The sequence below is a fragment of the Copadichromis virginalis genome, linkage group LG5 (assembly GCF_057382275.1).
Source record: "Copadichromis virginalis isolate Kocher_CV1m ecotype Utaka linkage group LG5, C_Virginalis_male_GT1.1, whole genome shotgun sequence".
Lineage (NCBI taxonomy): Eukaryota > Metazoa > Chordata > Actinopteri > Cichliformes > Cichlidae > Copadichromis > Copadichromis virginalis.
In genome coordinates this window covers 9,202,952-9,226,609 of record NC_140622.1, presented here as the reverse complement: position 1 = coordinate 9,226,609, position 23,658 = coordinate 9,202,952, and the positions used below count along the sequence as shown (strand labels likewise).

At 40.3% G+C, this 23,658-nt stretch overlaps 1 protein-coding gene across 1 annotated transcript; it reads left to right on the top strand.

Moving 5' to 3' along the window:
* The first annotated feature begins 934 nt into the window (after positions 1-934).
* LOC146708895 (uncharacterized) lies at positions 935-4,629 on the top strand. The gene is made up of 7 exons (XM_085457931.1): positions 935-1,033; positions 2,838-2,897; positions 3,041-3,140; positions 3,258-3,517; positions 3,608-3,794; positions 3,967-4,094; positions 4,181-4,629. The coding sequence occupies exons 1-7, from the start codon at positions 935-937 to the stop codon at positions 4,496-4,498; spliced, it is 1,152 nt and encodes a 383-aa protein (XP_085314057.1). The 3' UTR covers positions 4,499-4,629.
* The last annotated feature ends 19,029 nt before the right edge of the window (positions 4,630-23,658 follow it).

The following is a 23,658-nucleotide window of genomic DNA, read 5'->3' as shown; positions in this document are numbered from 1 at the left end:
GAAAGTTGACAAACTTAGGGCGAGCAAGGAATTAAAAAATCTGGCAGACACAAAAGGAATGACACAAAATATTATCTAATACAATGCAAAATAAGTGCATCGTAACAGTTTTCAGAAACCCCGCATAAATGAAGGAAAAATACAGCCATTTGACCTTTTTAGCTACAGAAATAGTCATGTTTTGTCAACACCAATTAGCTGGATGAGCATGATGATCATGAAACTACAGTGGAGGGAAATAATTATTTGATCCTCTGCTGAATTTGTAAGTTTGGTTATTTACAAAGAATAGAAAAAACAGGTTTTATGTGGAGAGAGACAGATTATCAACCAAAAGTCCAGGAAAAACACATTACATAAAAGTTATCAATTAAATTGGATGAAATAAGTATTTGAGCCCTTCAACCCACAGACAAGCTGTGTGCCCATGTGGCATACAAATTACAATCAGTCATTCAGTTATGGATACTTCTGATTTCAACTGGTTATGTGTGTAAAGCACACCTGTCCACCAGTTTCTTCCATTCCAACCCCTCCATCCCCACAGGTAAGAGCTAAGAGCTGTCAAAGGACATCAGGGACAAGACTGTAGACCCACGCAAGGCTGGAACGAGCTACAAAATCATCAGCAAGACGTTTGGTTATAAGGTGCTGATGCAATTATTCAGCTCCTCAGTCAGCTCCATGCAAGATCTGGCCTCATGGGTTGAGGATGTTCATGAGAAACGTGTTGGATCACATGGGGGGAGTTTGAAAGTGAAGCTGAAGGCAGCTGGGACCAGTCATTAACAACATCACTGGTAATGCACTATGGCATAATGAGATGAAATCAAGGTCCCCCCTGCTCAAGGACACACCTGTATAGGCCTATCATAAGTTTGCCAGTGAACATCTGAATGATTTAGAGAAGGCCTGAGATAAATGCTGTGGTCAGATGAAACCTGATGAAGAAGGGTCATGGATGCATCACGAGAGTGACCAAAAACATACTGCTGAGCCTACAAAGGAGCGCCTAAAGAAGACCAGTGGCCTGGTCAGTCTCCAGACCTCAGTCCTATTTAAAAACTTGGTGGAGGAGCTGGAGTATGGAGTTGCCAAACAGCAAGAAACCAAAAGGATTTAGAAGGTTTTTAGGAGTTTGCCAAACTCCCTCCTGGTGTCCAACTGCAAGAAACATCGTACCACTGTGCTAGCCAACAAGGGATTCTCCATTGAAGTGCTACATCATGTTTTCCCAGGGGATCAAATTATCTCAGTGAAAATCAGTTTTTAAGACTTTTATGTGATGTTGTTTTTTTTCTGGACTTTTGGTTCATATTCTGTCTTTCTCAGGTAAAATGAAACTACCATGAATATTAGTGAGCAAACTTATAAATTCATCAGGGGATCAAAGAAGTATTTCCCCCACTGTAAATCCTGGGTTAAACTTTTTCTTTGCAGCAAAGTGATGAATATCCACCACTTACTCATTCCCTGGGCATGACAAACTCCCATATTATCAAATTCCCAGGGTATTAATTAATGCCGTTTTGTCAAAGCTAAAGCTCTGTCTCATTTACACAGAAGGGTCGTTTGGCAGCAGTGTGTGACGTTGGGTTATGGGGCCTTTAACTCATTATTTTTTTCTATGTGTAGAGTTACTTTTTTTGAATGTACATATTTTAGGCCAAACCACAATCATATCCTACACCTAACAAAGCAGACTTTCATGCATAAACCTAACCAACAAGTGAAAGTGCAAGTAAAAGCATGTGGAAACAAACTCTTAGAGCTCATGACAATATTTGATAATGCCAATGTTGCACAAAAAGCCTCATTTGACAAAACACCATTAATCATCGCTCAAGAATGAGAATGTGTTGGTTTGTCATGGCCATTGTGTCAAGGAAGATATGTACCTCACAAAGACTCACAATTAGAAGTACTGAAGATAGAAGGGTGGTAAATCACAAGTCTGTGAACTAGGAAACCATGGTTGTGTCTTAAAAGGATATTTGATCTTTCCTTTCAACCAAACCTTTTCTTTTCAACTTTTAAACTGCTCAGTCAGGCTTGAATATCAGCCTGAACTTTTTTATTAAAAAAAAAAAAAAAATTCTTTCTCAGTGACAGCTGGTTACACTTTTCCTCTTCTGGTGCGCTGTTCCTAACACCTAAAAACCAGTTTGATTTTTGGGTGGTCAGACAGAACAGTTTTTATCCTATAGTTCAAATAAAATCTTTGGTTTAATATTTCAGGTACTCCACAACATGTCCACACCTAGTGAACACTTGTAAAAAAGCACTTTTAGGTGTGGCCTAGTATGTAACTGATGTGATCATGCCACATCTCGTGGCAACAACAGCTTTGCCACTACAAATGCATCACAACATTTCTTGTGCTCTGTATGCTCAGACCTCCACCTCTTTTATGTGAGTAGCGACTGAACGCTTGATTCAGAGCATGTCTTACCTCAGTGTGGTGTGGCATGGATCATATCTGTTATTAACCTCTGTCTCTCTTCCACAGCATGTCTTTCATCCTGTCTTCCTTCTCTCACCACAACCGGTCGCAGCAGATGGCCCCGCCCCTCCCTGAGCCTGGTTCTACCGGAGGTTTCTTCCTGTTAAAAGGGAGTTTTTCCTTCCCACTGTCGCCAAAGTGCTTGCTCATAGGGGGTCATATGATTGTTGGGTTTTTCTCTGTATCTATGAAGCGCCTTGAGGCGACTTTTGTTGTGATTTGGCGCTATATAAATAAAATTGAATTGAATTGGTGTTGCAGTGGTTAGCACCGTCTCCTCACAGTGTGTTCTTGGGACAAATCTGTTGGCTTGTGCGTTTCTGTGTGAAGTTAGCTTGTTCTCCATGTCCATCTCCATATCGCCCTGCTCTACCCGTACTCAAAAAATGGCTATGTAAGTAGCTAACAGCAATAACTGATACAACTAAAATCAAAATTTTAAATCCTGCCAAAATGTATGTCCTTATCAACTGTTCATGGTCACATAACTTACTGATAAATTAATAAACAAAATGTCTGTATATGTCACTCTCCAAGGAACATTATTATGATGGCGAGAGTGGCACTGGGTACTTGGCCTGGAGGATTAAAACCATACAGAGATGCACTGCTAAAGAGAGGCGATTAACATCTGGAGGTAACACTTATAATTCAGTGGAAACGTATAATACAGTTCCAAATTGTGGTTCTGTATTAATAATGGTTATCAAATGTTATTATTAATTTTGATAAAGTTGTATTTCATATTGTCTAGCACCAGGAGATGGATCATTGGGTGAAGACCAGTGTGGAGGACCAACTGTCAGACGAGAGTTGCAGTTTGTTACAGAGAACGTGCTGAGTGAGGATGAGTGCAAGGAAGCAATCTCTCTGATGAAACATTCAGCTGATGAAGACACAGTCAAGAAGAAGATGAAGTTGACATTTGTTTATCGACACAACATGGTCCTTGACCCCCTGCTGTCAAGCAACATACTGTCTGTGTTTCCACGTTTCAAAGATATCAAAGGCTTGGTGAATATTTTTCATTACGTTGACAATGTAAACACATTTTATTTTTTGCAGATAGCAGATATAATTCTCTGTTCTCTATCCCTGTTACAGATCGAACAGAATTTTGTACTGATGTTTGGTGAGGATGTATCAGGCAGGTTGCTGGAGAGGTGGCCAACAACATTCAAAAGAAAGATTATCCAACAAGGCAGAAAGCTTCCTTCTACCAGTGACCTGGAAGAACTCTTGCTGGCAGCTGACTCTACTGAGGATGCCACTGAAGTTAATGCTGACATTGGTGAGCTGTTATTTCTTTAATTAGAACATTCACAGGATATATAATGTTTGTCACAGAACAGCTGTCCTTTTGTATTTTGGGTCTACTCAAACATTTTGTCAATGCAGATGCATTGAAATTTGTTATTGATGAGGATGATTCAACTTTATTAAAAACAAATGTATTTTTTCAGGCTGGGACAGTGACCTCTCAGCGATTCTATTGCTATTACATTTGATTCCACCATCTGGTCAGGGTCGGAAGAGACCAGGAACGGTGTCAGCTTCTCAAGCAGAAAGGCATCTTGTGGTCTTCAAGAAGGTTTGTTTCTTTTCTATTTTTATGGTATGAATTACCAGTTTAAGAAACACTTGATTCTTATTGCCTGTCTGTATTTGTCTTTTCAGACTGGAACAAATATCCAAGAGCACCTTGATGCCATCACTACCAGCACTCAACCCTACCTCCTGGCTGTTGGGGTGAAAAAGCATGACATCCACCAGTTCTTCATTATTCTTGACAAGAATGCCATACCATGCAAGTCTACCTCTTCACTTGGTGCTTTTGATGAACTGTTTAAAGCACATTTTGTGTTTGGCACATCTTACAACACCATGCTTCACAACATGTACATGTTCATCCAAACCACTGTGTACAATATAGATGTTGGCAAAATCAAAGAAAGTCCCAGAGTTGCTGAAATAAGGACAAGGTTGCTTCGTTAGGGCTTGAAGGTTAATTCTCCATCATGAAGTGTTTTGTCTGTCAAGCTGAGTTTACTGGTTCAAACATGCTTGTTAGGCATTTACGGTTAGTCCATGGTTACTTACCTGGAAGAAACCTTCGCCTTAAATGTGCCCAGCTTGACTGTGGCTGTGTGTTTGGCACTTTTTCAGGTTTTAGAAAACATTTAAATACCAAACACCTTAACTATTTCGACCAACAGGCTGACACTGATGTTAATTTACAGCCTGATGTGGCAGTTAAAGAAGTTAGCACTACAGGGCAGGTGGTGTCAACTAATGTAGAAGAAACACCCACAACATCTGAAATGTTGAAAAGTTCAAATAAGAGCACTTTGGATATGTGTGCCTCTACTGTTGCACAGCTCAGGGCAGCTGGATTAAGCCAATCTACTGTGAATAGTTTTGTCTCCTCAATGGAGGAAGTGTTTTTTGAGATTCATACTCAGGCTAAAGATGCAGCTTTACAGAGCTTACCTTCACAGGACACTTCAAGTAAAAAGAAATTAGAGCAGTCATTCAAAAACTTTGAAAACCCATTCACACTGTTAAATTCAGAAGCTAAACGAAATAGGCACTTTAAACAAAAATGGGCAACTGTTGAACCTGTTGAAATGGTGCTTGGCACAAGATTTGACAGTAGAAGAAACAAGATCACAGGGACTTTTGATCAAGTCATTGTAACCGATAGGTTTGCATATGTTCCTATTTTGGAAACACTGAAAACTATCTTTCAAAACCACCATGTTGTCGACATGTTCAAGTCAAGGAATATGTCCAGAGAAGGTGTGTATGCAGTAGAGCAGGGCGATATGGCCAAAAATATTTATCACGATATATATTTGAAAATTTGCGATAACGATATAACCGACGATATAATTGATGCGAGACAAAATACAACTCCACAACATTACTAGCGCAAAAAGACAACCTTCAATTTATTTTCACTTAAACAAGAAGCTGGTTTTTATGTACATTAAAGCTTTATAAAAATGTAACAGTGCAAATGCAAATTCCTTGCTGAAAGTTTAACCAAAAGGCATTTCCAGTAGAAATGGGCTGACATATCCTGAGCATAACCATGTATAATATCCATTGAAGTTAAAAAGAGGTGCTTTGCAACATTAAACTGCAGTGTGCAGTACGTATTTTTCGGACCATAAGGTGCACGGGATTATAAGGCACATTAAGCGAAACAAAGCAGTCAGATAAATCAAACTTTATTAAACTCATTCTTCTTGCTTCCTCCACTTCTGTACCATTGATTCATTAATGTTGAATTCTCTGGCAGCTGCTCTATTCCCATGTTGTTGCAGTATATTAATGACTAACCTCGTATTGTGGATGGATTATCTCAGTTGTTCTCCTGACTGAAGTTTGGTCCGTTTACAGCATCCTGCCATGCGATTGCATTTGTCTCTAACCATGAAGAACCTTCACGTTAACTTTTATAAGTGGAAAAGTGTTAGTGTTTGTCCTCCAGCTTCACTGCTTATGTTATGCTAACATAGCTGTGTCGCTAGCGATCACGTAGCACATCATTATATACCAGCTAGCCCAACTTCAGTAACCCTAAACGTCACTGCTGTTTAGTTTCCTGTCTTCATTTATGTTGGAAGTGATAGCAGAGCTGTACGTTTGATTTTTTTCAGAAATCTCTCCGTCAGAACGTGCTATATCATGCTTAGGTAACTAGCGAAACTAGCGAGCTAACTTCCGCTAGCTTCCTGCTAACTTCTAACTCCGTTAAATGTAATAACTTTTGTTTTCATGGATGCCTGGAAGTTAAACTTTATAGTTACACCTGGTAAAGCAGCAATGCTGATCGTTTTATTAAAGATGAAAGAATTTAGACAGTTTTTAACTCTAAGTGATGCTGCAGTGTTGTTTGACCTGAAGCATACGGAGTTTAGGACCCAGATTACTCCCAGATTTAAGAGCATCTTAATCCGACAAATATGACAATAACAACGGCCGCTTGCATGTTCTGCAAAAAAATGTGCTTTGTTGTGTATCTGACGGACAAACACCAAACCAGTTCCACATCACGGAAGTTGCACCATTTTTACAAACCAATTCTGGTTCATCTGTTTCACTCAACAATCGGCCATGTGCGTATGAAAACAAAGGCACTGCGCATGCGCGTTTTACTCCCATTCTATCGCGATATTTCATTTTCCTATCGTTGCCTAACATTATACCGGTATTACCGTGAACGGTATAATATGGCCCAGCCCTAGTATGCAGACTTAATCGATGCTGCCTATGTTAAAAGATGTCCCCTATTTTCTGCAGAAAAAGATGCCTTACAAATTCAACTGTTTTATGATGACTTTGAAACGGCAAATCCCCTGGGCTCTAAAAAGGGTGTACATAAATTAGGTGCAATATACTTTACACTAAGGAATTTTCCTCCAATCTTTAATTCGTTGTTGGTCAATATTCATTTGTGTGCTCTTTTTCATGCACAAGACTCAAAGCGTTATGGCTTTAATTCAATCCTTGAGCCACTTGTCAATGATCTGAAAGTTCTTGAGACAGAGGGACTGAAACTTCCCATGTTTAAACACTTGGTTCATGGCACTGTAATCCAGGTCACTGGGGACAATCTTGGCTTGCATAGTCTGTTTGGGTTCGTGGAGTCATTTGCAGCTCGATATTGTTGTCGTTTTTGTCTGCTTGAGAAGGATTGTTTTCAAAGTGTGTTCTGGTGTTGCACTAAGAACTCTTGATATGCATAAGCAGCACTGTGAAAGTGTACAAAGAGATCCTACGCTACCTCATGTATGTGGTGTGAAACGCACTTGTCTCTTGAATTCACTTAAATATTTCAACACAGCCAACAATTTTTCTGTAGATATCATGCATGACATTTTGGAGGGAGTTGCTCAGTTAGAGGTGAAACTTGTGCTGCTGTACATTCAGGAGAACTTCCTAAGTGCTGAACAACTTGCTGGTAGAATACATGCCTTTGACTATGGCTTCAATCAGCAGCGAAATCGCCCACCAAGGGTAAAGTTGTTTGATGGCAGTAATGATTTAGGACTAAATGCAATTCAATCTTGGTGCTTATTGCGTAATGTACCTTTGATGTTTGGCGATTTGGTACAGGTGGGTGATAGCTACTGGCATCTTCTACTTCTGCTTCTACAAATTGTCAATATTGTGTTTTCACCAGTGCTGTCAGAAGGTATGACCATCTACCTCAAACATTTAATTATTGATCATCATCAGCTCTTTAAGCAGTTATTTCCTACACTCAGTCTCCTACCAAAGCATCACTTCATGATACATTACCCTCGCAGTATACGAAATATTGGCCCAATTCTGCACATGTGGTGCATGCGTTACGAAGCCAAACATAACTTCTTTAAGAAGCAATTAAAAAGCTTTAAAAACATTACAATGACATTGGCCAAGAAACACCAAAGTTGTATGGCCATGTATTGGGAGTCTTTTAGCCTCGAAAGATTAGCTTTAGGACCAGGAAAGATGGTGACACTTGGAGAGCTGAAAGAAGGTCCAGAAATTGCTTTAAAATTTGGAGCTGCGTTGTCTACCAGTGTTTTTTCAGCTAAGTGGATAAAACATCATGGTACAGAGTACCGCCCTGACTTTATCATCTGTACAGAGGTAGTGTCTGAGATTCCAGTGTTTTATAAGATCAAAAGTATTGTTGTGAAAGATGACATTGCATTGCTCTGTGGAAAACTGATGGAAACCCTGTGTTTTGATGACCATTATCATGCATTTAAGGTCAGAATGCACCCCAATATGGTGCTGAAGGTGTTGAACATAAAAGAGCTGTGTTACTTCAAACCATTTGATCTTCAAATGAAGTATGGCACTTCTGATTCCTCCCTGTATGTGGTTCCATATTGTCATTTTATGCCGAACTAAATTCATTGTTTTAAAGTGTTTTATGACTGTTTTTGTGTGTGTAGTGTTTTATGTACACTACATGAGATGTTTTAATATTTTGAGCCTGACATCAAAATAAAGCTGTTAAACGTATTATCTAGTTGTGGTTTTTGCTTACTTGTTTTATATTTTAAAGCATTATTAGAAACCAGGTTTTCATGCTGGAAGAGGAAGAGTTTTAGTAACACTACTTGGTGTAAAATTAATTTAAAATTTTACTCTATGAGAGCTAATTTTTCACAAGAAAAAGTGTACGAATAACACAGTATAGAGTAACATCAACTCTCATCAGAGTTATTTAAACCCCCAGTGTTAACTTGAAATAACTCAATTCAGTGTTAAAAATCAGTGGAATTTTACTCAAATAGAGTTAATTTATCACTATGTTAGAGTAAATAATATGACACTACTAGTAGTGTTAGGTTCATTTAACACTCTGCGGTGTTACTCAGTGTTAAATTTTTACTCTATTTAGAGTTAATTTTACTCTAAAATTTTAACACTATAGAAAGAGTTGATTTAACACCAATTCCGAATGGGACCAAATAGACTCGGGACCAGTGTTAAATTTCCGAATTTCCCAGAGGAACCCACCCGAGGGATTAATAAAGTTCTATCTTATCTTATCTTATCTTATCTAACTCTTTAAGTGTTATTTTAACACTCCGAATTTTACTGTGTACAGACAGTAGTTGTTAACCTGGCCTCTGACCGATCTGTATGGAAATATTATTCCTAATGAGCCACATGTGTGATTTGACACCAGAAGCCCTTCTTGATGCAGCTCCATTTACCCGGGCTTGAGACCATCACTGGGATTTCATTGGCTTTTGCATTAATAAGCAGGTGAACAGGTGTACCTAACAAAGGTGTCTGTAAGTATATAATGTTGGTAATTGCAAGGACTTTTTAATTTTTCCTTTTTGAAAGCTAACAACAGGGTTGAAGTTAATACCAATATTTTAACGCAATCTAGGTCCACAGGGCAGCTATTGCACCGTTCATTAACATGTCATTCAAAAGTATTAGGTGGAGCATTTTAGTATTTAGCAGTGACAAATGATGGCGCTCCAAAAGGTATTCATATAAAACTATTTGTGTGTGTGTGTATATATAGGACCTAGAGAAGTAGGTGTGAAAAGCCCTGTAAGGTATCTTCAAGCGAATAAAAGACGCCATTCCCAAGGACAAAGAGTCTAAATAAACAATGCTTTACAGAGGGTATGTTGACTTTTCCACAACAAGAGTGCTCAGCTTCCCCACAGTGTCATTTTTCATTTTTCTTATCTTCTGCACCTTGAAGGCTGCCACAGAGGAGAAGTCGGCATAGCAGCGCTCCAGGAAGGCTTCACTGGTCTCCAGAGAAAAAGTCTTCGTTTAGTATTGAACAGTCCAGTAACCATGTCTTTGAGCTGTGTCTGAGGCCATTGCCTGCTCTCTGAAATTTCCAATTGTGAGTTTTGTGGGGAAATGTTCCTAGTATCTCTGTGGATATCAATACTTTTCTTCCAGACGCCGTCTGGGCTTTGAATGGCTTGCCCACAAATGTCATGAAATTGAAATTCTCCAGGAATCTGTTGACAGTCGATTTAAGGAAGTAGGAAAAAAAACGCATGAAAAAGAAAAAGATTTGTCAGGGCTGTTCACTGTTTTATGCAGCTGACACTGGGGAAATGGGGAACACCTTATTTGCTGTGGGGTGGGATTTTGCTTTTGGTGACAATTTTCACAGTTTTAGGTTTTGCGCATCTAAGTAAGCCTGAACCACTTGATAAAAGCAGAAAAAGCTTATGCTGCTCTTATCTGCAAAACCGGATTATATATAGAGAGAGTGAGATATATATCTAGACGTATAAGCAGCATTTTCTTATTCGCTGTTGTTAACTTATTGTCTAACAACACAGCATTATGTACTCCATACACCAACATGACTTTATCCTTTAAACGCTGTTTGTTTTTTTGCAGATCATCTCCTGGCAGTTTCTGTAAAAATGGATGTACAATACAGCTTTTATGTTTCAGCTCGGTGTGTTGAAAAGCCCCACTGACTTTTCTGTATGTGAATGTTTCATCTCTGACCCTCTTTCAGATAGCAGAGGCTAAAGGACAGCAGAAAGAGGATCAACGACATTTCCCCTGCATTCACACTGAGTACACTCTTTCCAGCGTGTAGGAAATCTATTTTTAACTTGTCTTTCATAAGAAAGGACACGCAAAGAGTGAAAGACATTGTCAGACCTTAAAGAAACCCGTTTCTTTAAAGAAGACTGGGCGGCTTTGTTGGAATCGTCATATCCAATGACCTATTTGACATTTAGGTTTGAGAACTTTATTCCACACGATATTTGATGCAAGTTTCTTTTTCCCCCTTTTCTCCATGAGAGATTTTTTTTCTTTTCTGCAAGTTTAAAAAAGAAGAAATATGCACATATATTTGCGTCAGTGCTGAATCACTGATTTGTCATCGAGCGGTGAAAAAGCAATAAGAGCCACAGCTAAATTAACCAAGCACTCAGTGGCCCCGGGGCACATGTGTCAGGCTTTTCTTTAACTATGCACAAAACTTGAAAATCCCTGACTTCATTCTGTTCTGAAAAATGTTACTATTCCCTCATTATGTCCATCAGAAACATCTCTTGACGGACTCCCTTGTGGTGTAAAACATTTGGCAGCGTGGCCCAGCGCTGCTGTCACTCACATTTAGAAGAAGAAAACAAAAACCTGCCCTGAAACAGCAGTTTTGGTTACTAATAATGCAATAAATTTAGATCAACTTTGTGCTGACATCAGGGGACAGTCCATTTTAAAGCTAAACTAAATACGGTTTATTTTTAATGGATATAATTACTATATATAATATGAAAGGTGTTTCTTGTTTTAATGAACTGATGTTATCAGGTGAGCTAAAAGAGACGATTGCCAAAGATCGGCGCTAGGCTTGTGGTTCTTTCATGGCTGGGTTAAGATGGTTGGAATGTGGACATACTGGGAAAAGGACAGTAAACAGAAGAAATGATGAAAAGAGAAAGATCACAGAGGAAGTTTATGATAAAGTGAGAGAGGACAGAGAGTTGGCATGATGGGATATGGTGAGTTGAAGGCAGATGATCCACAGTAGAGACCCCTAAAGGGAATAGAAGAAAAAGTGACATGCAGTGACTTTCACAGAAAGGCAGACAGAGAAGATGAAACGTACCTTTTCATGATTTTGTGCTTCCTGTCTTTTATTCTTTATATGTTGCCAACCTCATGGACCTTCTGCATTCTTCCTGGGCACACTCCTTTCTGCCTGAAGAATTGCAAAATATTAATACTACTTTTTTTAAAGCATTCCTTTAGTAAAAGTAGCAACACCACAATACAGAAACACCTCATTACTGATTATATTATGTATTAATACATTTTACTCAAAGCGTCATAAGTAAATGTACTTACTCTGCAGATAAAAGTCCATCAGTGTGAAAGTCAAAGTCAACTTTATTGTCAGTGCTGCCATACATGCAGGACACACACAGGATCAAAGTATTATCCATGGTCAGTTCATCGATCAACATTACCGCTGCAGATGTTTATAGCTGAGCTCAGTGTAAGAGTTCTATTAGCTCACATGTGTACCAGAGGCAATAACCAGCTGTAGCCACAAGATTGCAGTAATTAAAGAACTGATGCAAACATGTAAGAAGCTGTTTGAAATGACAAGTGAGAGATTGATGTCTAATGTCTAGATTTCACTGGACAAGCACTGCTTGGCTTGCTTGCCCTGACAGAACGCTGTTGGGTGGAAGCCAAAAGAGAGCCAAAAGACAGTAAACACTTGCATGTGTCACGGTCTGACCGCGTGGATTGTATGAGGAGAACCCAATTGCTGACACAGGCGAGGAGACGCAATAAACATGAACAAAAAAACCAGCCTTTATTTGGGGCTGATACTCAAGCATACAAAATAAAGCAAAAGGCTAACAGGGTGACAACTAAACTAAAACCTACACTGGAAAGAAACTAAATTATGATTACCATGATGTGAACATAATGCTAAACAGGTACATGTAAGGAACTATGGCGCGAAAAAACATGAAATGTGAACATGGACATGAAAATTACAAGAAGCTGACGTGACGGGAAGAAACACAGACGACGTGACGAGGAACCAATGGAAACACACAGACTAAATACACAAGAGGTGATGAGGGGAAGGGAAACACATGGGGAAACAGCTGACAAAAATTAATATGATGACACCACAGGAGAAAGTGAAACTAAAACAATGAACACAGAACACAAAAACCCCTTCAAAATAAAACAGGAAGCCTAACAGGACACAGACATGACACAAGACAGACTAATGCACACAGACTCCACACGACACACCGACAATGGAGACTTAAACGCCGGCATACAGAAGGTAAAACACTGAGGACAAGGCAGACCATATAATGAAGAGAATAGGAACAGACTCATAACTAAGAATACAAAGAATAACCTAAACTAGACTCAAAACTCAAGGGAACCTGATAATAATACAAGAACTTAACATCTTTTCCACATACAGTGGGGCAAAAAAGTATTTAGTCAGCCACCGATTGTGCAAGTTCCCCCACTTAAAATGATGACAGAGGTCAGTAATTTGCACCAGAGGTACACTTCAACTGTGAGAGACAGAATGTGAAAAAAAAAATCCATGAATCCACATGGTAGGATTTGTAAAGAATTTATTCGTAAATCAGGGTGGAAAATAAGTATTTGGTCACCTCAAACAAGGAAAATCTCTGGCTCTCACAGACCTGTAACGTCTTCTGTAAGAAGCTTTTCTGTCTCACTCGTTACCTGTATGAATGGCACCTGTTTGAACTCATCATCTGTATAAAAGACACCTGTCCACAGCCTCAAACAGTCAGACTCCAAACTCCGCCATGGCCAAGACCAAAGAGCTTTCGAAGGACACCAGGAAAAGTATTGTAGACCTGCACCAGACTGGGAAGAGTGAATCTACAATAGGCAAGCAGCTCGGTGTGAAAAAATCAACTGTGGGAGCAATCATCAGAAAATGGAAGACATACAAGACCACTGATAATCTCCCTCGATCTGGGGCTCCACGCAAGATCTCATCCCGTGGGGTCAAAATGATCATGAGAACGGTGAGCAAAGATCCCAGAACCACACGGGGGGACCTGGTGAATGACCTGCAGAGAGCTGGGACCAAAGTAACAAAGGTCACCATCAGTAACACACTACAATGGCAGGGAATCAAATCCCGCAGTGCCAGACGTGTTCCGCTGCTGAAGCCAGTGCATGTCCAGGCCCGTCTGAAGTTTGCCAGAGAGCACATGGATGATACAGCAGAGGATTGGGAGAATGTCATGTGGTCAGATGAAACCAAAGTAGAACTTTTTGGTATAAACTCAACTCGTCGTGTTTGGAGGAAGAAGAATACTGAGTTGCATCCCAAGAACACCATACCTACTGTGAAGCATGGGGGTGGAAACATCATGCTATGGGGCTGTTTTTCTGCCAAGGGGACAGGACGACTGATCCGTGTTAAGGACAGAATGAATGGGGCCATGTATCGTGAGATTTTGAGCCAAAACCTCCTTCCATCAGTGAGAACTTTGAAGATGAAACGAGGCTGGGTCTTCCAACATGACAATGATCCAAAACACACCGCCCGGGCAACAAAGGAGTGGCTCCGTAAGAAGCATTTGAAAGTCCTGGAGTGGCCTAGCCAGTCTCCAGACCTCAACCCCATAGAAAATCTGTGGCGGGAGTTGAAAGTCCGTGTTGCTCGGCGACAGCCCCAAAACATCACTGCTCTCGAGAAGATCTGCATGGAGGAATGGGCCAAAATACCAGCTACTGTGTGTGCAAACCTGGTAAAGACCTATAGTAAACGTTTGACCTCTGTTATTGCCAACAAAGGTTATGTTACAAAGTATTGAGTTGTATTTTTGTTATTGACCAAATACTTATTTTCCACCCTGATTTACGAATAAATTCTTTACAAATCCTACCATGTGAATTCATGGATTTCTTTTTCACATTCTGTCTCTCACAGTTGAAGTGTACCTCTGGTGCAAATTACTGACCTCTGTCATCATTTTAGGTGGGGGAACTTGCACAATCGGTGGCTGACTAAATACTTTTTTGCCCCACTGTACCTAAGAAATAACAAATAAAACAATAAACTCAAATTGCTGGGTCACAGACCGAGCCCCTGACAGCATGAATCCAATGGACAGAAACACAACTCCTGATCAATGCTAATGTGCATCCATATCTCTTGGAGGTATGTGTAATGTAGCAGGCATGTGTTTGCTATTTTTTAAATATTACCATAACTTCCCATTTCCATAACGCAATTCTAAAAAGCATGATTTATCAGTTTTGACTGGGTGTTATTGTTGCCACACAGTGAACTCAGTATAGTTGAAAGGATTTTGTTTCTATTCCAGAAGAAAGAACACATTACTCACCAGATGAATGACATTTATAACTATAAATGTTAATAACTTAAAATCAAGCCTTTATTAAAAGTCTATTAAGTCTTTGTTCATATGAGATCAGTAGGTGTTTGCCAAACTTTAGGGGAAAAGGAGCTGAGCTGAGACATGTATGTGATAATCTGTCGTGGTGCTGTACAAAGACAAATTTATGAAATATGTTATTGAGTATGGCTATAAACATCATGTGTTTTACTGATGTTAATAGCCTTCACTATTAGCCTGCACTTCTATTGCTCACAGGAACCAAAGGTTTTATTGGCTCTCGGAAAGTTTTGTTGTTTTCTTCTTCAAAATCATGAAGCAGCCACCACTGCAGTAGATTTTGAATTGTTTCCACATACACTATGGGTGATAAAAACAAGAAACAAGCACTGCTCTTTGACCACTGGTGGAAAAACCACTGGTAGAAAAACTCTAATAGTTTCCAAAGCTACTGGAACAGAGGCTAATCTGGCCATGACCCCATGACTGGAAGTAGCGGCTGCAGCCAGATTGTCACGAAATTCATTTTTAGCCTTTACAAAGCATCATTTACTTTATATTCATTGTTCAACCACTTGACAAGTCTTACTTTGCTGGTTTGATGGCTTTGCAGAATCATAAAAGTGGCAAGAGAAGGACAGTTAAATATTATATTTTATTCAACGTGTCCCATTATCTCTCTAAATCCTGTTGATCCTCTACCCCACTGGTAAATTGTGTATATTTCTGTCTGCTCCATGTAGGAATGAAAAAAGGAATAAAACTCCAATACAAAGACTCCTCTGATGATTGGCTCTGAGTTGAGTTCAGCCACCCATTGTTCACCCATAATCCAGGAAAGCTATTAAGGTGTTAAAATATGTACTACTAGAGACTGTTTATGATCATCCAGTTTACTGTGCTGGGAATTTTGTATTTGCTCTTTTTCTTTAAAATAAGCAAAGCAGGCGAGAATCACAGGTCTCATAATACTTGACATCAAGTAGACTCAGCGTCTGTCCTCAGTGAAAGAGTACTTTTGTTTGAGTCCAGTCACATTTTTATTGGTTTATTTTGAAGAAGAAGAAGCCATTTAAAGTCCTACTTTCATTATATATATCTTTATATCTGTATTTCTTTTTCATTCGGTTGTAACAATACCTTGTTCTGACATCATTTCAAACACTAAATTGGTAGATGTCATTATGGTATTTTACGTAGGTTGCATTTCTTTCAGGAATGCATGTTCTGTCTTGGCCTGCTGCCGCTTTGACCCACTGAGAACAGAAATGGATGGATGGAAAGATGGTTGTTAAAACTGTCAAATCCCCACTTTCACCAGTTGTGGCAACACTTTACTCACTTGGGATATGGTTTTTGAATTGCACAAAAACAACTTAAGCTTTTGGAGTGTGTAGAGGGAAAAGCTGTCAAAAAACACTTGCTATCACCTCGTGTAGACTGAACTCTTGCAGATGGCATGAAAAACAGATTTTCTACAGAACAAGCACTATAAGAGGCGTATAAAACAAGGTTTCGAATACGTTGCCATTGCATCATGAAAAGTGAAAGAGCTGAAAATAGTAGAAGGAACTTTTATGTAGAAACTCAGTTGTGATTTAATGTTAAAAAACCTCTAATATTTCACTTGATAAGAAAACATAACCTTGCTTCACCTCTCCATGAAGTTGCTGCTCATCAGTTAGTCTTGTTCTAGCCTGCAGTGTTAGGTTGTGCAGCTGAAATAATAAGTGACCAGAAGTTAGAGCAGCCATCTAGTAGCTGGCAGGTTGGTCCCTGTTCAGATGCTGGCATATTTTAATTTTATATGATCCAAAAATAAGCATCATACACATCGGACACACTGTGATGTGCGGTCACATTTATTTATTTATTTATATTTTGGAATCAAACCACCAACCTTCCGGCTAGTAGTTGACCTGCTCTACCACCTGAGCTACAGCCACCCTGACAGAATTTGAAAACAATAATATGATGCAGCTTGCAGGAAGCAGCATGTGTAAGTGTAAGTAAAAGAAGGGTGTTTTCCATCTTCCTTTTCCAAAGAGCAACTGTCAGTGATAACAGACTTTCAAATTTGCAGTGTGGATCTTCTGAATCAAGGTGCAGCAGCATTACAATAGTACTAGTACAATGGAAGTGACACAGCACCATACCTGCTTCATGCCCTGGAGGACGGGGCTGTGGCCCCCCCACACCCTCTAGCAGATCATTACATGAAGGAACCTTTTAAAAACAAGCGCGTCCATGCTCACAGGTGTACACACGGGTGCTCACACACACAAACTACACCCTCAAAGCACACTGTGCGCTGTCGATCCTACGTGCTGCACAATAATGTTTAATATGTAGTATTTACTGTTATATTCTCATATATCATCGTGATGTTGTTTATTCTATTGCTCTTGTTTTCTTCTGCTTGTTTTCTTTTTTCATTCTCAACAGGTGAAATTAAAAAAGTATCTACTGTTATCTATTGTTAGCTAGTTTATTGTGATGGTGTTGTTTTTATTATGTTGCTCTTTGTTGTTTGTTTTCTCTTCTGGTTTTTTATCTCCATACAGGTGATCCAGGTGTTTTGTTTGTTTTTCTTTTTTTTTTCTTCCCTCCTTTCCCCTCTATCTCTTTCTTGGCCTTCAGACAACAATTCTGATGGCTAAAGATCCAAACGGGACAGGAAAAAAAAAGAAAAAAAAGAAGTGACACAGCATGAGTCAAATGTAAGCGGAAAAGTAGCCGAGTTAGTATTTTCCCTGTTAGCTTAACCTAGGGACAGAGGCCATCATGACACATGTAATCAGCAAACAACCAACAGATAAAGCAGAACTGCTCAGGTTACACAGAAAAATATCAAAACTACATGAGTTAGAACAGGTTATCTGTTGGAGTATGTGTGTGTATATGTGTTACTTTATGCTCTGAGGTTATAGTTAAACCTGCATGCTCCGAGAGTTCCAGCAGTCAGGTTTCTTCTGACCTCGGCATATTTGCAGCTCTGATCACTTTTTAACAGGGTGTGCATTCGGAGAGTTCAGACGCTGCACACAACAGCAGATTTCCTTTGCTACTTTTACACTGGCTGAAAGAAAATGAAAATTATTTTCTGGAACTTTGATTTGATGGATAAGATGCGCCCCTGCTTATAGCTAGATCTGACAACAACACGGAGCTACTTCGAGTAGCGATGTTTGATGCTTAGGCTATTTATAACATGAAAGTTTTCCATGGCTAATAATACTATTATTATTACTATTATGAGTAAGTACAGACAACCGGGGGTTTGTTTAAAATCTGTATGGTCTTCCTTCTGCTAATGCTTAGCAATAGTTTCCAATAAGGACATACTGGTACCTGATGGGTAATGAGCAGAGCTGTAGTAACTACAGAGGGTGAAAGCTGATGAAGCCAGGTTGATAACAGAGGTGATGGTCAGTGAGCAGCAGTATGGCTTCATGGTAAGAAAAGCACTACAGATGCAATGACCTTCTCTATACTGGCGAAATATAGAGAAGGTCAGAAGTTGCAGTGTGTTTTTGTGGATCTGTAGAAAGCATATGATAGGGTGCCAAGAGAGGAGTTGTGATAGTGCAGGAGGAAGTCAGGAGTGGCAGAGAAGCATGTGAGCGTGGTTTAGGGCATGTATGAGGGTCATTTGCGACAGAAAAGTCTACAAGGTGATAGTGAGACCTGCTATGATGTATGGTTTGAAGATGGTGGCAAAAAAGGAGGCTGAGCTGGAGGTGCCAAAATTTTCAGAAGGGACAGGATTTGAAGTGATTACATCAGAGGGACAGCTCAGGCTGAGTGTTTTGGAGACAAAGTAAGAGAGACCAGGATTGCTTGGAATGGAGATGGTTTGGACATGTGCAGGGGAGGGATAGTGGAGCTGCCAGGCAGGACCTAAAGAGGAAGACCAGAAAGAAAATTCATGGATGTAGTGAAGGAGGACACGCAGAGGGTTTAGGTGATAGACAAGGATGCTAGGAAAAAGGAGAGATGGGGGCGACAGCTGCCAAAAGAAGAGGAAGAACACCACCATCCACACATACATATGACGCAATTAGCTCTACTTTTATTTGAATCTTTACACTTTGAGATTATACTATCACAAAACAGTAGGCTACACTCATATTTGTTTGGAAGAAGAAAGCAGTCTCATCTTCTCCACGGTCCTCTGTGCTCCACTTTGCATATTCGGTAGCAGTCGATTGACTCCCATCTTCGCAGTGCAATGACAAATGCCGTCATTTGAAGATATTGAAGTTAGTCGTGAAGCCGTGTGATAAAAGACTGAACTAAGCGCTAAGTGGTGAGCTTTCCAGTAAACAATTTTAAAGCATCATTAGCGCCCTCATTACACAACACATAGCATACTCAAGCCACAGCTCCATCTAGTTTAATAAGTATGATTGAATTCATTACGCATATACAGTACTTTCAAGTGATAACTAAAAATCTACTGAATGTGACATTAACTTGAACAAATATCTTCCCATATAAAATGTGTGTCTGTGTCTGTGTGGCAGCTCTAAGTGACACTTATCATGGCCAAACAACCCTGTGGTCTTCTATTTTGATGCACGTCATCCATCAGAGAGCACACAGTCTTCATTTATAGGGCTGCAAGAAGCCAAGCCAAGGTGAGTTCTCACAGTCTGCGACAGTCCGACCCTCATCCATGATTTGTGGCCCGGTGCACAGGCGCCGCTCTCCCCCCTCCTCGCCTGTCCGCTTTGTTCCGAGGCCTTGGGTTGGCGTGCGGTGGCTTGAGGACCCTACGAGGTGATGACAGCAGGAGCGCCGGGCCACTTGGCCGTGACGGGGATTAATGAGACACACATGGAAAATGAGATCACAAAACTGCGGCGGCGAAAGCCAGAAAGGAGGATTACCGAACACGAGCTCTCACCGCCTCGTTTCCAGCGAGCGGAGCCAGGGGGACACACCTGTACACGAAAGCCGGCTGACATACGCAACACTGGTGCAGATGGAGACGTGGCAGCTGTGCAGTCTCATTTTTGGCGTCTGGGACTCCCACTACTCCCAGTAAGAAAAGACATCTGCCAAGCTGTCGCTATATCTCCTGTGGGCTTTCGCTCAAAAGAGAGTATCCAAGAAATAAATGATATCATCCTGATTTGTAGCCGGATAATCACACGCGTGTTTAAAACGGACTCCCTGAATATATCTGCAAAGGAAAAATCTATATTTTAATTTGGTTGTACAGTAATACTGTGCATCTCTACACGGAGACACAATAAATGATGAATGACTGTGTGCAGAGACAATGGCTATGACCTTTACGTATTACATCATCAGCGCATTAATAATGCATTCTCCAGCACTTTGCTTGGTGCCATTACTATGTTTCATATTGTGAATCGAAAAAACAACAACAGTGCATTCGGCTGCTCCTGCTTGCCAGCTTTGTCTGTCAACCAGACCTTAAGGGCCTGTTTAAAAATTAATGTGTAGTGCTTACACTGTAAATAACTGCTGGTAATGCACCCTGGGTTATTTGAAATGTAAAACCTACTGTCATGCTTTGATTATCTATGTATCTGCCCAGAGCACGGAAGCAGTGTTCCGTGCAGCCTGGCTACTGGCTTACTTATTAAGGCTTGCTGTCACTTGTGAGCATGTTGAACAGCTCCCTTGAGTTGAGAAGCAATGGGGTTACTGCAACAGCATTTTCCAGGACGCTTCATGTATATACATATTGCAATGTAATCCTGAAGAGGTCATTATTTTTCTAAGGCTCTGAGGATTTGCTCCAAGCACCGCTGTATGCCACCATCACTGGAATCTTATTCTTTAATTTCACAGGAAAATATTATGACTACTTGTTACTCTCATCCGTTCTCCTTGTGCTCCTAATCCTGGAAGAGGCTTTTCCAGACGCATTCTCAGCAAAGAGCTTCACGCAGAGGGCAGACAAATAGCTTCTGGAGTCTGCTATCAATCAGTGTGTCAGCCCTCATTAGTTTTCTTCTGGATGTACCCTTAAACAAGCCCAACCTTGTGTCTTTGTAATTGTGTGTCTAGTTACTGATAGCAGCCTCCTGCCCAGTGAATAATTAATTTGGGTAAATTGTGCTGCTATAATTTAGACTCCTTCTGCAGTAGCCTCATGGTCACCCTTACTCTCTCTCAGACTGGGAGTCTATTTTCTGCCCTGTATCAATTTTTCATATTGCAGCTATTTGTCCTCAGGGGGACGGATGTCATCATAACACTGGAGTCTGAGTTTTCACCTGTCCCTGCGGCATTCCTCTGACACTTCCTGGACACTGAGGGAGACGACATGGTTGCACTTATTGTTACTTAAAGACACGTCCTTCTGTCTGATTAAGCCCCGTTGCTTTCAAAAACTTGACTGCTTTAAGTTCACAAAAATATTTTAGCCATGCTGAGTGTCTTTGAAACTTCAGTTCAGCTGCTACATTTCACCAGCGGCCACAATTGACCCGACACAGAGCCACATGAATGAGTGTCGGTGGCATCTGATTATCAGCTTGCCTGATGAATCTGGGCTCTGCCTCCCGCCCATATGCAGTTAAGAAAAAAAAGAGTGAGGCTTGCTCCAGATGGTCTTGCCCTTTAGAAGTCTCTCTCGTCCCTGTAATGGAGCGAGTTGGCTCTTACTCCCTACACTGAGCACTGGGATTGGTCCAGGCGGCTGCTGTTAATGAGCCTCGGTGTTCCCTTCTCTGTCATGCTGGGGGTTTCTGGCTTGCCGTATACCTCGCTTCTGTTTTATCTGCCCGTGTTTCTGCGTGGGATCAGAGGGGAAATTGGGAAGCAGGTTGGCAATGTGAAGGCAGCAGCAGCATCAGTCTGTCCATGCGTGCTGTAGAAAAAGCTGACATGCTAACCCAGTTATGTCTATACTCAGCACGATTTTCATCAGACAGATTGAACAAAGACTGAAAACTGCTACCTTTGATTCCTTCTAACCAAGGTCGCCTAATGATGATGGAGTTTCCTTTCTGTCTATCATGTAATATAGTTTTCTTCTTCTTCCTCATCTTTTTTTCTCCTTTATTTTATTTATTTATTTATATTGTTTGTTTTATTGGCATGATGCTATTTCATCCTTCATCAACTGTTGGCAGTAATGTTGGTACTGTGGCTTGTTTTCTTTCGTTTATCTCACAAATATTTTGAAGAAAGTTCATCCATCTGTTTTATAGCCCTCAGCTGTGGATCCTCTGCACTTTAAACTTAGGGCTGTATTTCTGGGGCCCTGGGGCAAGCACACTGCAGAGTCTAGTTGAGCGGTTTGAAATTTCATCACTCAGATTGTCTAAAAATCTCGGTTTTTATGTTCTTATCTACCCTTATCTTTGTTTTTCAGTGGCAAATGACTCACTCATGTTGTTTGAATGTAAACAGCAAGTGAAAAACAAAGCTTTTTTTTGTCCACTCAGGAACAGTAGAATATGAAAACAGCACATTTGACACATTATAAGCTTTTAGATTTGATTTGGTTTAGAAAACAGTTGTTTGCTAACAGATATGACAAAAAATTAGCATTTGGTCAGCCATGTAAACCGCTGAACAAATGGTATATTACACAATGGTGCCATTCTGCCATTTGTTTGGTATTTTTGCTGGGCAGGTGGTAAACAGCAACTTTATCAGATGTTTTCCAGCAGTCACGTGTAGTGAGGCTGAAACAGGACTAAAATTAAGCACCACAAAAACAAAACAATGAGCTAAAAGACACTAAATGCTCTGCAGAGCAAAGGAAAACCAAAGAATTGATCATTTGCTCTGGGTTCATCAGTGTAAGTGAGCACTTTCACATTGCACAGTCATGGCATTTGTCCTTATTAAGAAATAATAAAATTATTGATCAGTGCTGCTTATTGTTCACAGTTCTGCAACAATAACAATCTAAACAGTAGCACTAACGACTCAGTCACTATTCATTACGAGCTGTGGCCTTGCTGGATGAATGTTTAAATTTTACACATGTTTTTCCTCCTTCAACTACAAGCTACAAGCTGGTCTTACATATATACAACAAAGATGCTAAACAGGCTTGTACCACTTTAGGAAAAGAGCTGGACCTCACAGTGCAGCACACAGATGACTTTACATGCCTCCCCTCTCCAGGCTAGTGAGGTACTGGAGACCTAGTGGGAACATTCGTTTGAATGTGTAAGAATTTCCATGTTTTCCATGGTCATAAATTCTTCTGTCATGTGTGTCATGGTAGGGTTTCCTTGTCTTTGCACAAACAGAGCCTCCTAGGAAAGACTGGGCAAGAGAGTCTATGCTAATTTCAGTGTGCTGGCCTGTAGTGAGGAGCTGAAATCTTTTCAGCCCTTTTGTCAGACAAAGATGCCAAAGTAGATGTTAGAAACTAAATTGCCCAATATGCCGTGGGACCTATTAACATAGTTATTATCATTACAAAGAAAATTTGCATAGAAATAAATTCATCACAGGCTTAAAAGTGCTCTTAACAGTACTTGGGAGTGACTGCTAAGGATACCCTCAAGTGCAAACCAAAAGAGAATACTGCTGACAAGCAGCAGCCCTCTCAGTGAAAATTAAAATCCATCAGTATAACTGGGTTTTTTTCAGATATTGAACAACACATCATGCTGTCAACGCCGTTCAAGGTCACATAAAATTGTTTCATTGCTCATTCAGCTGGTCCTCCCGCCCCCCCGCGGTAGATTGTCTAAAGGCCTGATCACAAGTAAACAGGCACCTGTTGTGTCTAGGAAA

Bases quoted from the DNA above. Each gene is read 5' to 3' on its own strand.
- LOC146708895 (XM_085457931.1), top strand. From the start codon at position 935: ATGAAACCTGATGAAGAAGGGTCATGGATGCATCACGAGAGTGACCAA. The intron at 3,141-3,257 runs GTAACACTTATA...CATATTGTCTAG, and splicing joins GAGGCGATTAACATCTGGAG to CACCAGGAGATGGATCATTG. The intron at 3,518-3,607 runs GTGAATATTTTT...TCCCTGTTACAG, and splicing joins TCAAAGATATCAAAGGCTTG to ATCGAACAGAATTTTGTACT.